At 37.8% G+C, this 15,794-nt stretch overlaps 1 protein-coding gene across 1 annotated transcript; it reads left to right on the top strand.

Moving 5' to 3' along the window:
* Nucleotides 1–1,726: 1,726 nt before the first annotated feature.
* LOC149201387 (uncharacterized) lies at nt 1,727–2,242 on the top strand. The gene has a single exon (XM_089401264.1). It carries the CDS (start codon nt 1,727–1,729, stop codon nt 2,240–2,242), a length of 516 nt encoding a protein of 171 aa, XP_089257390.1.
* The last annotated feature ends 13,552 nt before the right edge of the window (nt 2,243–15,794 follow it).

Raw genomic sequence — 15,794 nt, 5'->3', positions numbered from 1 at the left:
AGAACACCTTATCAACAGAAAAATTCAGTCAACAGAAGATCTTAAGACAGATACGCAGTTTTTCTTTTACTGGCCTGCGTCGCTACGCACTCCACCTTCTGCTCCTCTGCGTATACCCGCAGAGAGCCTTCTGTTTCGCCGCGAACCTACACATTGTTTCTTCAATTACACTGCGTACTGTTACTGTAGGTACGCACCCAGAGACACTATCGCGCCGCGCACTGCTTCTGGAAACACGCACTCATAAAACCAATCGCACTGCGTACTTTCACTGTGTGTACGCACTTGAGCCTCTCCTGCTCTGCGTACCCACGCAGTTCTCGCTCTTATGCTCTGCGTACCCACGCAGCTATCCTCTTTTCTGCTCTGCGTACCCACGCAGTTTTCCTTCTTCTGTTCTGCGTACTTCTGATTAGGGCCGAATTGGCAGATCACCAGTGTGCCACAGTTAGTCAGATGCCCAGACCTGATCATGCACTCGAGAGATCACCCTTCACAGATTCTCTTTCAACTTCACTTTCATATAGATCAATCTTTTTGAAACAATAACCCAATATTTCAGATCTTAAGATATTCAAGATGCAAAAGATATCTTGGCCAAGTGATCTCCTTTGCTTTATATAGGCAAGCTTCTTCCTAGAATCATGGATCAATACCATAGATAACCAATACAAGGGGCCCAAAACATGGGGCTCAATAATAATAATAATATAAAAACAATACCACGGACCAAAACCAACGGCGGGCTAAATACCACGGGCCAAACATAAGAAAACCCCATGTGAGCACGATTCTTTGCCTTGAAGTAAGTGCACTGGGGGTATGCACCATATGCACGGCTGACCTGCGTATCTGGCCGCGGTCCCTCCACGGTGTACCTGCGTGTACGCATATTTTGAACTATTCACCTGCGTACTTCTTGCTTTTCAACCATTTGAGAGCCTGATTAGAACATTGCCACTTGAGGGTGTTGCCATCAAGTACAACATCTGTAACATAGAGCCATACCAGAATCATAATGCCAACAATGTCTAGACCCAGATATTTCGGCCAGAACTGAGGAACTAATCATCGTCGAATCTGGTATCAATCCCAACAATACAATGTTGTTGGTGATACATTATATCATCGTGGTGCCGATTCTATTTTTTGACGATGTTTAACTCATGGAGAAGCCGAAAAAGCATTAAATGACTGCCATTTTGGAGCTTGTGGTTGTCATATGTCAAGGTTTGCCACTGCTCAAAAAATTTGCGCGCAGGGTATTTCTTGCCTTCTATGTTTAAAATTTGTATAACTGCAGTCCAAAAATGCCATAATTGTGAAATTTATGATCAAAAAACGTGTGCACATCTAGGTCCTTTTCTCCAAATCATTTTTTTAGGTCCTTTTGCTAAATGGGGCATCGCCTTTCTTACATGTAACCCTCACTTGACCGGGGGGCATGTGTACATTATCCTTGCGGTAGAGTATTTTACAAAATGGGCCGAGGTGAGGCCTACATATAACTTAGGATGACGATGAAACAACATCCATTTTCATGTTCAATCATGTAATTTCTCAGTTTGGAGTAGCACAAGCTATTGTCATGGACCACAATAGCCATTTTTTAAACCATGTGATGATCGATCTTACCACCAAACTAGGCATGTGTCATGACAGTTCTAACCCATATTACCCATAGGAAAATGGCCAAGTGGAAGTTGTTAACAAGGTTTCAACCACTATGATTAAACGGATTATCGGGACTCATAAACGAGAATGGAATCTAATGGTACATCTAGCCTTGTGGACATACTACACTACAACAAAAAATTCAGTTGGTTTTACTCCTTTCCATCTTGTCTATGGCATGGAAGCATTTCTACCAATTGAATTTGGGATACTGTCTAAGAAACTTTCAATTGAATTATTACTAGCTAGTTTTGTTGAAGAGGAATGCTTTATGTACTTAGCACGTCTCAATGAGACTCGTCGTGATGTTGCATTAGCTAGCGAGGCCAAAAAGAAACGAGTTAAAGCACAGTATGATCATAATGTTAAACCTCATTCGTATGCAGAGGGTGATTTAGTCTTGGTCTATGATCAAGAGCACGATAAGTTAGGTGTTGGAAAATTCGAGCCTATGTGGCATGGCCCTTATATTTTAAAACATGCACCAGAAAAAGGGGCCTATGAACTAGTGGATTATGATGGAATTCCTTTAGGAAAGACCAGAAATGGTCTTTACCTAAAGAGATAGTATGCTTAGATTGTTCGGTGAAACATTTGTATATTATTGTACCATAGTTTATGTGTGATAGTTTTTAGTAGTTTTTGCGATTTTTTCTAGTTCTCTTGCTTATCTTATGTTACACTTGATTTCCAGATGTCGACTTTGGACTTTCCCTCACACTTACATGGCTTCACTGAAATTTGTCTTCCGCAACCTAGGTCATCTATTCGCCCACAGACAAGTTAGTTTCTATACATGGGATATGCCTCGGTCGAACAACGAACAATATTGCAAAATATAGCATAATGATTGAGCTATTATATGATGCCATTACATTTGGCATCTTTTGATTAATTATTAGGTTAGATTCACAACTTGTGGAATTACATTTGAACAATGTTTATTATGTTAAAAGTGCTTCGATGTTAAGGATGTTTTTGCAGGTTCATCACTTGGAATGAGAATTTAATTATATTGAGTATCAACATATTCCGAGAAATTTAAACACATTAACAATTAGCTAATTATGTGTTAAATTAGCACTTGTAAAACATTTGTAAAGAAACCAATGAAATCTTCATTTATATATTGTACGAGATAGTCAGAAATAGAAGTAGTAAGTTTTTCATTAGATAAAAGTCTATAAATAAGTGTGGATTTTACCAAAAATTCCATCCAATGACATGAGGCCTCATGGCCTTTTTCTCGAACATGCTGATACATCATCAAAAATAAAAAATGTAGCCCTCATATTAGTCACTACTTTTGATGATGATCATGGTAGCATACAATGGCACGTGCTACTTGTCATAGCAAATGGCTAATATGACTAGGAATTCCTATAGTATGCATCCGGTAGTGAAGAGGCAAAACATCTATAGCGACATCTAGATTGTGCAGAGTCAACCTCTCAAGATTGTGCTCTATCTCCGTCAATGTCTCTGTCCCATCCAGGTTCTGTACTATGGGAGCAACTAGTTGCTCACCACGTTGATCATACCTACATAATCCAGTTAGTCTCACTGGGGCCATAGCTACATGATTATTTCAGATAATTAGTTGAATAAAAAAAAATTGAAAATATTAAAACAACCAGAATGTGAAGTTTACCTATAGCACCCCACTGCATCCCAGGAGGCAGTGGCATGTTTGGATCTCATGTATAGTCCATCCTTGCATACGAAAAATCCTCGATCACGATGATATGGATTTCCAACCACTTGAAGAAGTCAGGAATAAATCTGATTGTTGGTCCTTCGCCACCTCCATGGCGTGCCATAAGTGTACCCCATTTTAGCATGCAAGGGTCATGAGGTCCTCCTCTCTCTACAGATACCTATAGAGCCAGAAGAGGAATCCGCTCCAAAGAAAATGAAATAACGAAGGCACGATACCCAAACTTTTTGAGTTTTCTCATTCTGGCCATGGTTAGTTTCCCTTTCAAGTTGGAAACTACAGCTTCATTCTAGTTAAATATGGTGCCATGAAAACAATCCACAATAATTTAAATCTAAGCCTTAGTGAGCAAATGTAAAGTTTCATTACCACACAACCGTGCCATAGTAAACCTGATGGTTTTCAAAGGAACCTGAGCTATGGTCTTGATATCAATTTGAACATCTTTGAGAGAATCCCCATTAGTACAATATTGGATCAAATAGGTAGCATTGGTCTCACCACCACGCTTATGGCCATACAAGTTGATTTCCTCGCCATGATGTGGAAGTCCACTCAAGAAGTAAATGTCATCAACATCGATGACAAGTCTGTGGTCTCCAACTATGAAACATTCTTCCTAAATGTTCCACTTGCCTACCATCCATTCAAGCAAGTCTAATTGGGCCCTCATGCCTGGAATGGTGAAAAACTTGTATAACCCACAATTTGTCAGGGTTTGTATGGTTTTTGGGTCATTGAGAGCAAGTATATCTTGTTCTTCATGCTCACACTCTCTCCATTCCATGTTTATGGTTCAAAAGCCTGCAATTAAACATAAAATATCATTAGAATAAAATATGGAGAAATTTAGCAAAATATTTGGGGCGTTTTCATTTTATTTTTCTTGCCCTCGGAGTTGTTCGCAACCGGATTTGATAGACAGTGCAATGTGTGCATTTTATTTCCTTGAAACTATGCACATAGCATTAAAACTATTGTCAGTGAGCATATCCTAATTAAGGGTACCTACGCACATCGAGGGAGATTTTTTTTAACCCTTCCCCAAAAGTCAAAATGTGTAGTAAAAAGCTAAATAAATGACTTGAAAATGAAGAGCTTGGATATACCATTTTCCTAGAGAAAATGGCTCGCGATTTTGTCTAATGGTTTGCCCAGAATCAGCTTTGGAAGTTTCTGGTAAAAATGAATTCTATCTCTCTCAAAAGGTTAAAAATGTGAATGGTGAAAACTTTTACTTTTTTGGAATTTTTATAAGTTTTTAGAGTTATTTAAATATTATTTTATACCTATTAACTCTTTTAAGTCTGATTTTATAATGTTTTCATTTTTTATTTTTGAGCAAAGATAATTATTTCGAGTTTAAGTGTGCAGGTTATAGGATAATTACAGAAACAGATCATTTTGGTACTGAGTACATTTTATCACTTTTTCAAACTCATTAAAACTTGTGAAAAAGTGAAAACATGGAGTTCTCTTTACGCCCTTTTCAGACTCCTTAAAAATGAAAATATCATCGAGTACTTGATTGTTCGAACTCGTAAAAGTAAATGAACAACTGTCCATTTAGTATAAGTTTACCCCTTTTACGGACTGAATCAAATTACTTACGAAAAAGGTATACATTGACTAATCATGGTTAATAGAGTTCTCTCTTGCATTATTTTATCCTTTTTCGGGCTTGAGAGACTAAATTTACAAGAAAGAACACTGTGGAGTTTACTTACACTTTTCTCTTGACTCCCTAAAACTAAAAAAAAACCCAAGCTTTACTTTCTCTGAGCTTGTTAAAATTTTGTGGCAAAAGAACTGTGATGAGCCTCATAAATAGGTAATTATATGGGCTCATTTTACCTCCTAACTTAGTCAAATCAACCATTCTCTTAGCTTATTGTATGATTTTCTAATTATATTTATGCTTATAGAGTGAGTTGAGTTAGTTATTGTGCCATGTGGTCTAACATGTACTTAATGCAGATTATTGATGAGTTTCGAGGTTAAAGTCAAGGATCCAATGGACAAATGGCAGTAATAACTTGAAGTGGACAAAGGAGAGGACTTATAGGATGGAATCCCCCTCATTTATTACTCCTCACTTCGAATTCCCCTTCATTCATCTTGGAGTACAAGCAGCTGAATCATACACTAGAAGGCAGCCGAGCAAGTGGAGGATGACTGATGATTATCTCGAGTTTTGGGAGCCAAGCCTCCCTGATTTTAAGGAAGTTATTGGTAGCTTATTTGTATAAATAGAGGGGCCTAGGTCATCACTAGGGTCAGATTTTTCTTGTATTTTTTCTTATGTAAACTCTGCTCCAACTTTGAGCTTATTATTTTGTGACAGTTTCATGTAATCTTGTTATTGTTTTGATAATAAAGATGGAACCCTTTTTGAGCTAGCATTGAGTTACCTCAGAGGGCTGAAGCTCTTGGGTTAGGGCCCAATCCAAGCAGCCAAGCTCCTCTTTACTTGTATTTGTATGTTTTATTTCAAATTGTAGATTAGGTTGTTTTTATATGTATTTCTTTTATGATTAAGAATAGGTTTCTTTTGATGATTCAGTAGTTTGCTTCCATTTGTGCTTTCTATAGCAGGTTAAATAGTGATCAGCAAAGACTCAAAAGGCTAGCAACAGTGCCTTGGCCTCTCTTCCTCCCTTTGGGACCATGATTTGAGGCAAAGACCCTCTTGTTGCCCCAAAAACACAGATTTTCCTCATTCATAGGACTTCTAGTGTTTACAGCTTTTTAGTAGGTTAATAGTCCATATTTGCTTTGCTTTAGATCTTATTCATCATGCTCACTTCCTGATTTGCAATGGTATTCCTTAATTCTTTCCTCTCTTGCAACATTTCTCAGCATTTCCTTTCATAGATCATAGTTTAGACTATTTTGATGCAAAACTCTGTTTTTCTAGATGCATTCATTTCATTGCTTGCTTGATCTTAATGGTTGATTGTTAGTTCCTTTGTAGCAGATTTCTTCTATCAGTAGGCTAGCCTATCATCCATCCCATCCTCCATCTGATCCATGCCCTATAGGTCGCCCAAACCTCACTTCAATTCTGTCTTAATTTCCTGCATTTTCCATAGAACTTCTTCCTCTTTTCTTAAGCAAACTCAATCATCTTTCTCTCTCTTGGTGGTTCATGGAAGACCTTAGGCAACCTAAAACCTCATTCCAACCTTCATCCACATTTTCCACCCACTCTCACACCCTCAAAACAGTGAAAATTACTCTCGGCCTCCTGTAGATTCCTTGTTTTCCTCCCGTAGATTTCTTGTGTCCTCCTGTAGATTTTCCTATAGGCTTTCTTTTGAAGGTCGAGTATGGGAAAAGCATCCAGAAGGCCACCTGATACCTCCTAGGACCCATCCACACCATCCTACATCTTCTCAAGTCCTAAAACCACCCTCCAACACCACCTGTTCGCTGCCACACTCACACACAATAAATTACATGCATGTCAAATTCACATAAAAATACATAAAAATCCAAAAATATGTTTTTTCTTATTTACTTCCAGAAATAGCTTAGCTAGATGTTGTTTACTTCCTTGAGTAGGTAATGGAATTCCTTTCATGGTTTTCATAGTGCTTTCTACAAAAGTAGAATTAGTTGGTTAATTAGGGTTCATTAGGTTTTCTTTACATTTTAGTCTTTCTCCTTTCTGTTGTTAGATTAGCATCTGTAGAGTAATCTTTCTCTGCTTTCATCACATATAGAGCTTCTTTTGGAATCCATAGAAGTTGTCTTGACTCCTAGTGATCTTGCGTCAGCTAACCAAGTGACAACCTGCAGTAAGAACTAGTACTTGTGCACACAACATCGACGCTTCCAAGTTTGTTACGAACTACCGGGTTGATAAGAGTAAAGTAGGTAGCCTAGGAGTTGCAGCATTATTGTTCCAATAATGGTGCTCACCAAACTGAACGAGTTTCCTTTTCGCATCTTTTAAAACTCTTTAAACATGAAAATGACACCGAGTTACCCCTTTACTGGACTCATAAAAATTAAACAATATAGGACTCATTAAGTATGACGAGACCGAACCACTCCTTCTTAGGGTTCGTTAAAAATACTTCAAGGGACTCATCTAAAGGATGAGCTTACATGACAAGCATATGTTATCCTCCTCAATATTGTAAAAAGTAAAGAGTTACTTGCTAGTAATGGTGGGGGAAAAGTGTGAAAGAATCTTTGTTTTTTAACATGACACTCTGTCACTTTTATGTCCAGGTTGGTAAATCCATTTGCCTCTCAATTCACCATACCTCATTGAAATTCTTTAGTTGGTTTGGGTTTATTTTTTTGGATCAAATGTTTCCAATTCATCATGTCGTGTCTTTGATATGTTCAAGAGAAGTTCAACCTTAGTCAAATTAGTTTGTCAATTTTAGCCTTCAGTTGTGTCGACCTTCCCTGAGTTAGTCCTGGATTACTCCAAACTATTTTTCTTCAAAACCTGACATGAGTTTCACGTCATAGGCCCTCCTTCAATGGATCACTTCCTATCAACTTTACCTCATTATCTAGGAAGTTCATCTAGAAACCTTCAGTACCTTGAAGCATGCATGCCTTAATGATAGGGTTCTCATCTTCGATGACATGTTCTCATCATTGGCCTTCAATCGAATGATTCTATGAGTGCTTGACATCAAATTTATTCACACTTCATGGATTGTACTCAAACTACTTGGAGAGCCATTTTCATTATTGGTGGTTTCTCTCATGCTTGTTAATGGTTCACATCATTGATCGATAATCTTGTGGTGTCTACCATGTTTGACTTCGATACATTCACTCGCATGGCTAGATTTGTACTATGGATCAAGAGATGGATATCAAGACCCTGGATCTGGTTTCATCCATCCAAGTTACATGGAGTTAATAAATATTTATGACTGTAAACATAAGATCCATTGATGGCTGCATCCATACTATGCCGTCTTTGGACATGGATCTTCAGATGTATTTTCGTACTGTGCTTTGAGACATTTATGTTTTGAGTATGGGAATTCCTACCTCAATGATGATATTATATATTTCATTGTAACATTTGATTGATTGTTTCAGGTCTTCGACCGCAGTCTTTGACCCAACATTTTGCATGATAAAGCACTTCAGTCATCAAAATATTTCTTCTAAATTTCCGCTTTAGGGGGCAATATGTTACACATCATTTTGTCACATTAGGAAAATAACCATTAATTTGGATCTCTTGCTATCCACACATGTGTTCTAGAGCACTACCCTACAAATTTTGAAACTAAATTATCCCAAAGAAAGTGGAATTTATAGATCCTATGGTACAAAACCATGATTTTGGTAATTTTCACAGTTTCCTATATGATTCTTATTTATACACAGGGAAGACCATTATTATATGTGCATAAGTACGCATTGTCTTCCACTATGACCTGCGAACATGACTTGAAGTACGTAAAATAAAAAGCAAAGTCTAGAAGCATTGTTGGTAGCATCTATTCCAACCAACAAGATTTAAATGAGTTCCTATTCAGTGTTAATCCCTCTCGTTATGGAGTAACTCTCCTTCCTTTCTAGGACCTCTATCCCACTAATAGTGGATCTCATCCCTTGGAGAATGGATCCATAACTTCCAATTCTTCGCCTATAAAGCCAATACAGGTCTGAGAATTGGAAGAGGATTGTTGGGGGTAGTTTATGCTATTGAGATTAGGTTGGAAGGATTTCCTTGCAAGGGAGAGGGTTGGAGATTGCAGAAGGGGATTTCTACATCAAGGCTACATAGTTGTAAGGATTTTCTCTAGTCTTATGAATATAAGCAATTGTTCTTTCTTAGTTACATCTCCATTGATTTAATTTGTAGTATTCCTTGATCACCTACAAGAGTTTTGGTTGCATAATTGATCAGTTTATAGGTATAATTGGTTAATTAATTCATTTATCTCTTTGATTATATGTTGTATGATTTGATCTCTTATTTGTCTTTGTCTTTGCAGATCTCTTTCAAGATATTACGGAGAAGTTGTTAAGAACGATGAGAGGCCATTTAAAGCATCAAAGAACGAGTGATCGAAATATTTGAGGGACTTCATCAATCAATTTGATAAACTGGTAAGAGGCCTCCTTCATTTTATTTACTTTCAAACAATCAGAACTTAGAGAAAGGTAGCAATTACGGTGTATTTGTTACTAGGGTTCTTTGAAGTCTAGGGAGATCACTCTTGTCCGTAAGAGGGATTTGTCTACATAACACAAGAACCTTATTAGATTTTAGGTAAGAAGAATCCACATGAACCTTCTCATATTTCAGGTGAGAAGAATCCACATGAACCTTCTCATATTTCAGGTGAGAAGAATCCACAAGAACCTTCCTCCATTTTTGTTCTTGTTCCTCTTCCTTTACATATTGCTGAATTTTTTTTACTTTCAAATTGTGTGAGGCTCCTATAATCTATAAGATCATAAATTGATTATCTGTGAATTTTCATATATATGATTATTGTAAATAATATTTCTTTCTGCAAATTATTTCCAAAAGAAAAAATAGAATAAAAGAAAAGAAAAGAAAGGGGATACAAAAATAAAAAGATATATGTGTGAAGAAATGAAAAATAAAAAATATGAGAAAATTGAAAAAAGAATCAAAATACCCCAAAAATAACTGAGCAAGTCTAAATGCCACTCAAAATATAAAAAATGAATCAGTAATACCTTAGAAAGTTTGAATAATGTGCTACTAGTCAAAATGCCACATCGAAATTAGATAAATAGGGTTAGCTAGCCTAATCACACCATTTAAGCGTGATTAGGCTTGGTTAAATATGATTGGTTAGGATAAGTGAAGGTTTTAACCACAAAGTGTAACTATGGTTAAACTACAGAGGTTAGAATAAAATTGGTTAACCACATTGTTTAATCGTGGTTCAACTTTGAGTTGATTAGATTAGTTAAAATGGATTAATTAAACTACATCATTTAATCGTGGTTTAATTGACAATGAAATAAAATTAATGTAATAATCCCTCTTTAAATGGTAGAAGTGCTAATATATATAGTTTGAATAAAGTTGAATGCGACATGACATTTTTTTGTTTTCTAAATAAATTCCGCACAACATTGCATGGTGAAGAGCTCACCTGCCTGGATCAACAACAGGTGATGAGCTTCGGTCCCCCCCCCCCCTGTCCCTCTGACGGTTAACTAAGGGGGGGTCTGAAAAGCGGTTCCCTCCTATACCTCCCTATCGACGTATCCACTCCACATCCATTTCGTGCCCCCCCCCCCGGCCCGCCAAATACCACAAACCACCTCTTCTCCCCTCTGAAATCCACCATCATGCTCCTACTATTACGACTGTTAACTCCACTCCATTTTCGATCCATTCACCATCTACCAGGTTGTCCTCCTATCCCCACCTCGGACCTATACCACGCCCCTACATGTTATCCCCCTATTCACCCATCTCCCTTCCGCAAAATCAACCTCCCATCCCCACTTCTCCCTAAAACGTTGCTGCCACCTAGCACTTCCACCACCTCATCATCAAATCGTTGAGAAATTAAAATTTATCCGTTCCCGCAACAACAGACTCGCTCTTCCAACCACTAAATTGCAACAGTAAGTCATTTTGTCTATATTATCAAATAAACATGTTCTATCCACCCTTATTTTTCTCTTTCAAGGTAATAATTATCTCAAAGTTGTTATAGTGTCCCGCCTGGGAACCAGAACATGTCACAGTCCCCAATCAGTAGGTCCTATCACTATAACAATAATCCAAACCACCACTATGACCAGTGCATTTGGCCAATTACCAATATGCACCTCAAATACCAATTTGTGTCCAATTTTCCCTGGTAATTCGAACCTCTTGATCATTTCTCTTCTATCATGGCTCCTAAAGAAAAATCTAAAGTCACAAAGGACAACCCCCTGCTACCCCTTATTCTAGATTTAGACCACCAATCTTTAGTAGACCAAGAATACAAGATTGTTGAAACCAGTTGTGAGTTCGACCTGTATTGATCCGAATGGAAAATGACATCCACCCATGGTATGCATCTACCCATGGAATTTACCCATGATATTGTAAGTGGCATCCACTCATGGTATTTATCCACCCATGGAATTTACCCATGGTATTGTGAGTGGCATCCACTCATGGTATTCATTCACCCATGGTATTGTAAGTGACATCAACCCATGGTAATCATTCACCCATGGTATTTATCCACCCATATAATTTACCTGTGGTATTGCAACAAAAAAAGGCTATAAGTAAGTGGTCACATTTTGTAAAAGCACATATTTTCCACCACAATGTAGCCTTTACAATTATTATTTGTTTTGATAAAAAAATTTCTTTGTGGTTTCGTTATTGTGTGTTCTCCTGTTTTTTTCTGGCATTTCAAATTTTCAGATCTTGGGGGCCTCCTTCCCCAAGATCCATTTGAATTTTTTAGATCTTAGTGGCCTCCCCCAAAGATCTGAATCAGTGGTATCAAAGCCAGGTTACAACTTTTTGGGAATGAGGGTTTGACACATATTTCAGCTTTTAAGAATTTTTTGGACGGCAAGTTTGTAGATCAAATATGAAATTTTTGGTGCAAAATTTACAAAAAAAAATAACATATTTGGATTCCTTGTGAAAAAAATACCCAAACTAAAAAAAAAGGCTGAATCAGAGTCCGGATGAAGGAGATATCGCTGATTTAAAATCAACTATATTGCAGAAATTTTTTTGACGAAAATTCATGAACGATGATTCTCCTATAATTTTTTTGCATAATTTCATAAACCTAATTGCATATCTGATCCCCTCTTGAAAAATCACCCAATTTCAAAAAAAAATTGGTCGAATCGAAATTTGGATGAGGGAGATATTGCTAATTTAAAATCAACTATTTTTTCAGAACTTTTGTGAGAGTTGGATAGTTGCAGCATGAATCTAGGTTTCCAGAGTGTCGAGATAGATATTTTAATCACATGGGAAGATGCAGAATGGTCATTATGTTTCCAAAAATAGGTTATAATAAAGATTATGAGTTATATTGACCGAGTTATATCAATTTTAAATCTGGAGCAGCATTTAGAGTGAGTTCCCTTTGGAAATGTGCCCTCCCACCCTGCTTTAGTAGGCACCTACTTCACATTCTTCAATTTCAGCATAGCAACATCTAACATGGGTTCTTTGGAGACGTGCCCTCCCACCCCAGGTTATGTAGGAACCTGCTACTTCATCAATGGTCAACATCACGGTTATGGGTCAACTGCACAAAATCCTTGTCATCGAAGTCCATTTGCTAGGTCGCACATTGTTAGTGTCACAGTTGGTCACAAGAATTACTTGGTATCTCTATCCTCGGATCTTTGTTTTTCATGGTTATGGGTCATCCACAAACCCATACTTCATCAAAGTCCATTTGCTAGGCCACACACTGTCAGTATCACAATTGGTCACAAGCATTACAGAGTATCTCTATCCTCGGATCTTCATTCATCACAGTTATGGGTTAACCACACAAAACCCTTCTATTTAGTAGCTCTTCATATTTAACAAAGGCTTATCAGGAGGAAACTTCATGCAATGGGGACCATTGCTTCTTAAGGAGGAAGGAATGATTCGAATGGACAATGGCATCCATTCATGGTATTCATCCACCCATGGAATTTACCCATGATATTGTAATTGGCATCCACCCATGGTATTCATCCACCCATAGTATCTATCCCACCCATGGAATTTACCCATGTTATTGTAAGTGGCATCCACTCATGGTATTGTAAGTGGCATCAACCCATGGTATTCATTCACCCATGATATTTACCCACCCAAAGAATTTACATGTGGTATTGTAACCAAAAAAGGCTATAAGTAACAAGTAGTATTTAAAAAGGATAGATTGTCCACCATAATGTAGCCTTTATAGTTATTATATGTTTTAATAAAAAAAAAAATTGTGGTTTCGTTATTGTGTGTTCTCTTATTTTCTTTTGGAATTTCAATTTTTCAGATCTTGGGGGCCTCCTCCCCCAATACCCATTTCAATTTTTTAGATCTTGGGGGCCTCCCCCAAGATCTAGATCATGTATGAACTCCAAAACTGGTTAAAACATAAATTCACAGATCTCGGTGATGAATTGGGTTTGTGGGAATGTTCCCTACCCAATTCATTTATTCCCATACCTACCATTTTCCTGAGTTTGCGTAATAGTGTCAATTCATATATATTCCCAGTTGGAGGGAAATTGTGGCCCAAAATAACGATATCATTTTCACCATTATAGCGGAATCCATCTCCCAAATGCTCCAATTTCCAAACTTTGACTCTCTGAAACCATTTTCAGTAGATTCCCTTATTGAATTCTACAAAATCCTTACCTTCCCACATAGAGCTAAGATTTTTGATACTTTTCTCCCTGAGGATGCCCAATTACCCAAGAAAAATCTCCCCTATTCACCCTCTATGTTCCCTAAGATGACTAAACAAATTATTTCTATTTTTTCATGTTTAATGGGCTACCAATCTGATCAGTGGGTTGATGAGGCCATTATTGGTTTTCTATCAGTCAACACAACAAGTGAAAAACCCTCCATCTTCAATGGCAGTCAATTTATATCATATGCAATCCATGATTAGTTCCTCAAATTCTCCACATAGGGAATTTTTAAATATGCTTCAGTGCTTGTTTATATGTTTCTCTACCTTCAGGAAGATAGGTTTCAATTTCCTTTGAAAAATTTGGATTAGCAGGTGTTACAATAAAAAATGTCACCATGACTACTTACAGTTAGTATGGCTCAAATCAACAGTCATACTACCCTTTTTAGGCAAGTCTTATGCCTCTGCTATCCATCTCAAACTCAAAGAAGAGAGAAAGTCTTGTAAAAAATATGTTTATCTCTGGGGTCGCAGGTTCTCTCAAGCCTCACCTGCGGGGACGCTGATCATGTTCACAAAGTTTGCGTCTTTGGACGCTCTGTATGTCAAAGGACAGGTGCGTCCTTCTGTAAAAGGCAAAATGCGCAAGTTTCATCTTAAAAAATTTACTTGTGGTTACTTCTAGAACTTTCTAGAGGTCGGTTTGGTGAAATGGATGCGCCTCCAATTGGTTCATGCATCTCTATTAAGGGGGAACTTATCCCATCAATAAGGGAGCTATCCCACCCAAAGAGGGGGATTATCCCATTGATGGTGGACCTGAATAACCTCTTTACAGCACTATAAATAAAGGCATTGAGCCAAAGGGAGGAGAGGTTGAAGCTATACATTTTCTTTGGGTAAATGCTGCAGGAATTAGGACTCCCATTTAGAACCTTGTGAGGAGAGATTGTCTTTGCTTGATTCTACTTGGAAGTGGGTGAGCTTTGTCAAAGTAGAGGAAAACCCTTGATGGACCCTGGGAGGAACTTGCACAACACCAAGGCCAGGTTGTAAGAGTTTCTTTGTTTCGTTATTAATACAAACTGGTTTATTTTTCTCAATAGCTTGTGTTAATGAGTTATTTCATGTGTTCCTTGGTCTGCATGTTGAATATATGTTTTATTATATGAAATGCAAGTGCTTGGTAATTGTTTGATTGTTTGTGGTTGCAGGAATTGATGTGAAGGAGGAGCTCATCCGGATCGGCAAGGACGGACTACAACAACAGCGTTTTGGAATAAGGTAAGCCTAAACACTTATAGTTTTCATGTTTTAAAAGGTATATTTAGAGAAAGATCACTCCATTTTGTCTTGTTTGTCGCTAGAGAGTTTAGACTCCTAGGGAGGTCAGTTGTGCCCGCACAAACGACTTTTTCCGCCACGACAAATTGGCGACTCCGCTGGGGAGCCATTAATGAGAAAGTCTTTTCCTTTGTGTGAACTTTGCTCTGAGAAAATCATTTTTATTTTCTGGTTTTTGACTGTGAGAATTAGTATTTGGGTGGCTTAGCTTTAGATTTAGTTAGATTTGGTTTTTCTTAACTTTTCCAGAGAGACGCACCCTCTGAGTTCTGCACAGTGCGTCTTTGGACGCGCTGTTGCCATTTGCACAGAGCGGGCCCGCGCCTGTTATAACGGGTTGCCTGCGTCTTCCTGTAGAATTTAGGAAAATTCCATTTTTTGCTTTACTTGCTTTTAGATTTTGATTTTTCTTAGTGTTTTCTGCCCAGATCCTTTAGTACCCTGTCAAAAATTTTCACCTGAACTTGTTTTGTGAGCTTTGAGTGTTTTAGTGGATTTCAACGAAGTTTAGGCCTAGGGTTTGATTTTTCAATAGGTCCTGTAGTGACTTTGACGGTAGAAAGTTGTCCAACCTTAGATCTCTCTGGTTTGTCAGCCTTCTTAGAAGTCGGGCCTGTCGTAAAGTCTCCTTGTGTGAGCAGCTTGCCATTTAAGTTGTCTTTTGGGTCAAATTTCGAATTACTTGTTTA

This window comes from Pinus tabuliformis, chromosome 2_1 (genome assembly GCF_031772625.1).
Source record: "Pinus tabuliformis cultivar Carrire ecotype Pingquan chromosome 2_1, CPIR1, whole genome shotgun sequence".
NCBI classification, from domain to species: domain Eukaryota; kingdom Viridiplantae; phylum Streptophyta; class Pinopsida; order Pinales; family Pinaceae; genus Pinus; species Pinus tabuliformis.
This window is presented reverse-complemented; position numbering and strand designations above follow the sequence as displayed.

What these genes read in the sequence shown, in the direction of transcription:
- LOC149201387 (XM_089401264.1), top strand. Translation starts at nt 1,727, where the DNA reads ATGATTAAACGGATTATCGGGACTCATAAACGAGAATGGAATCTAATG.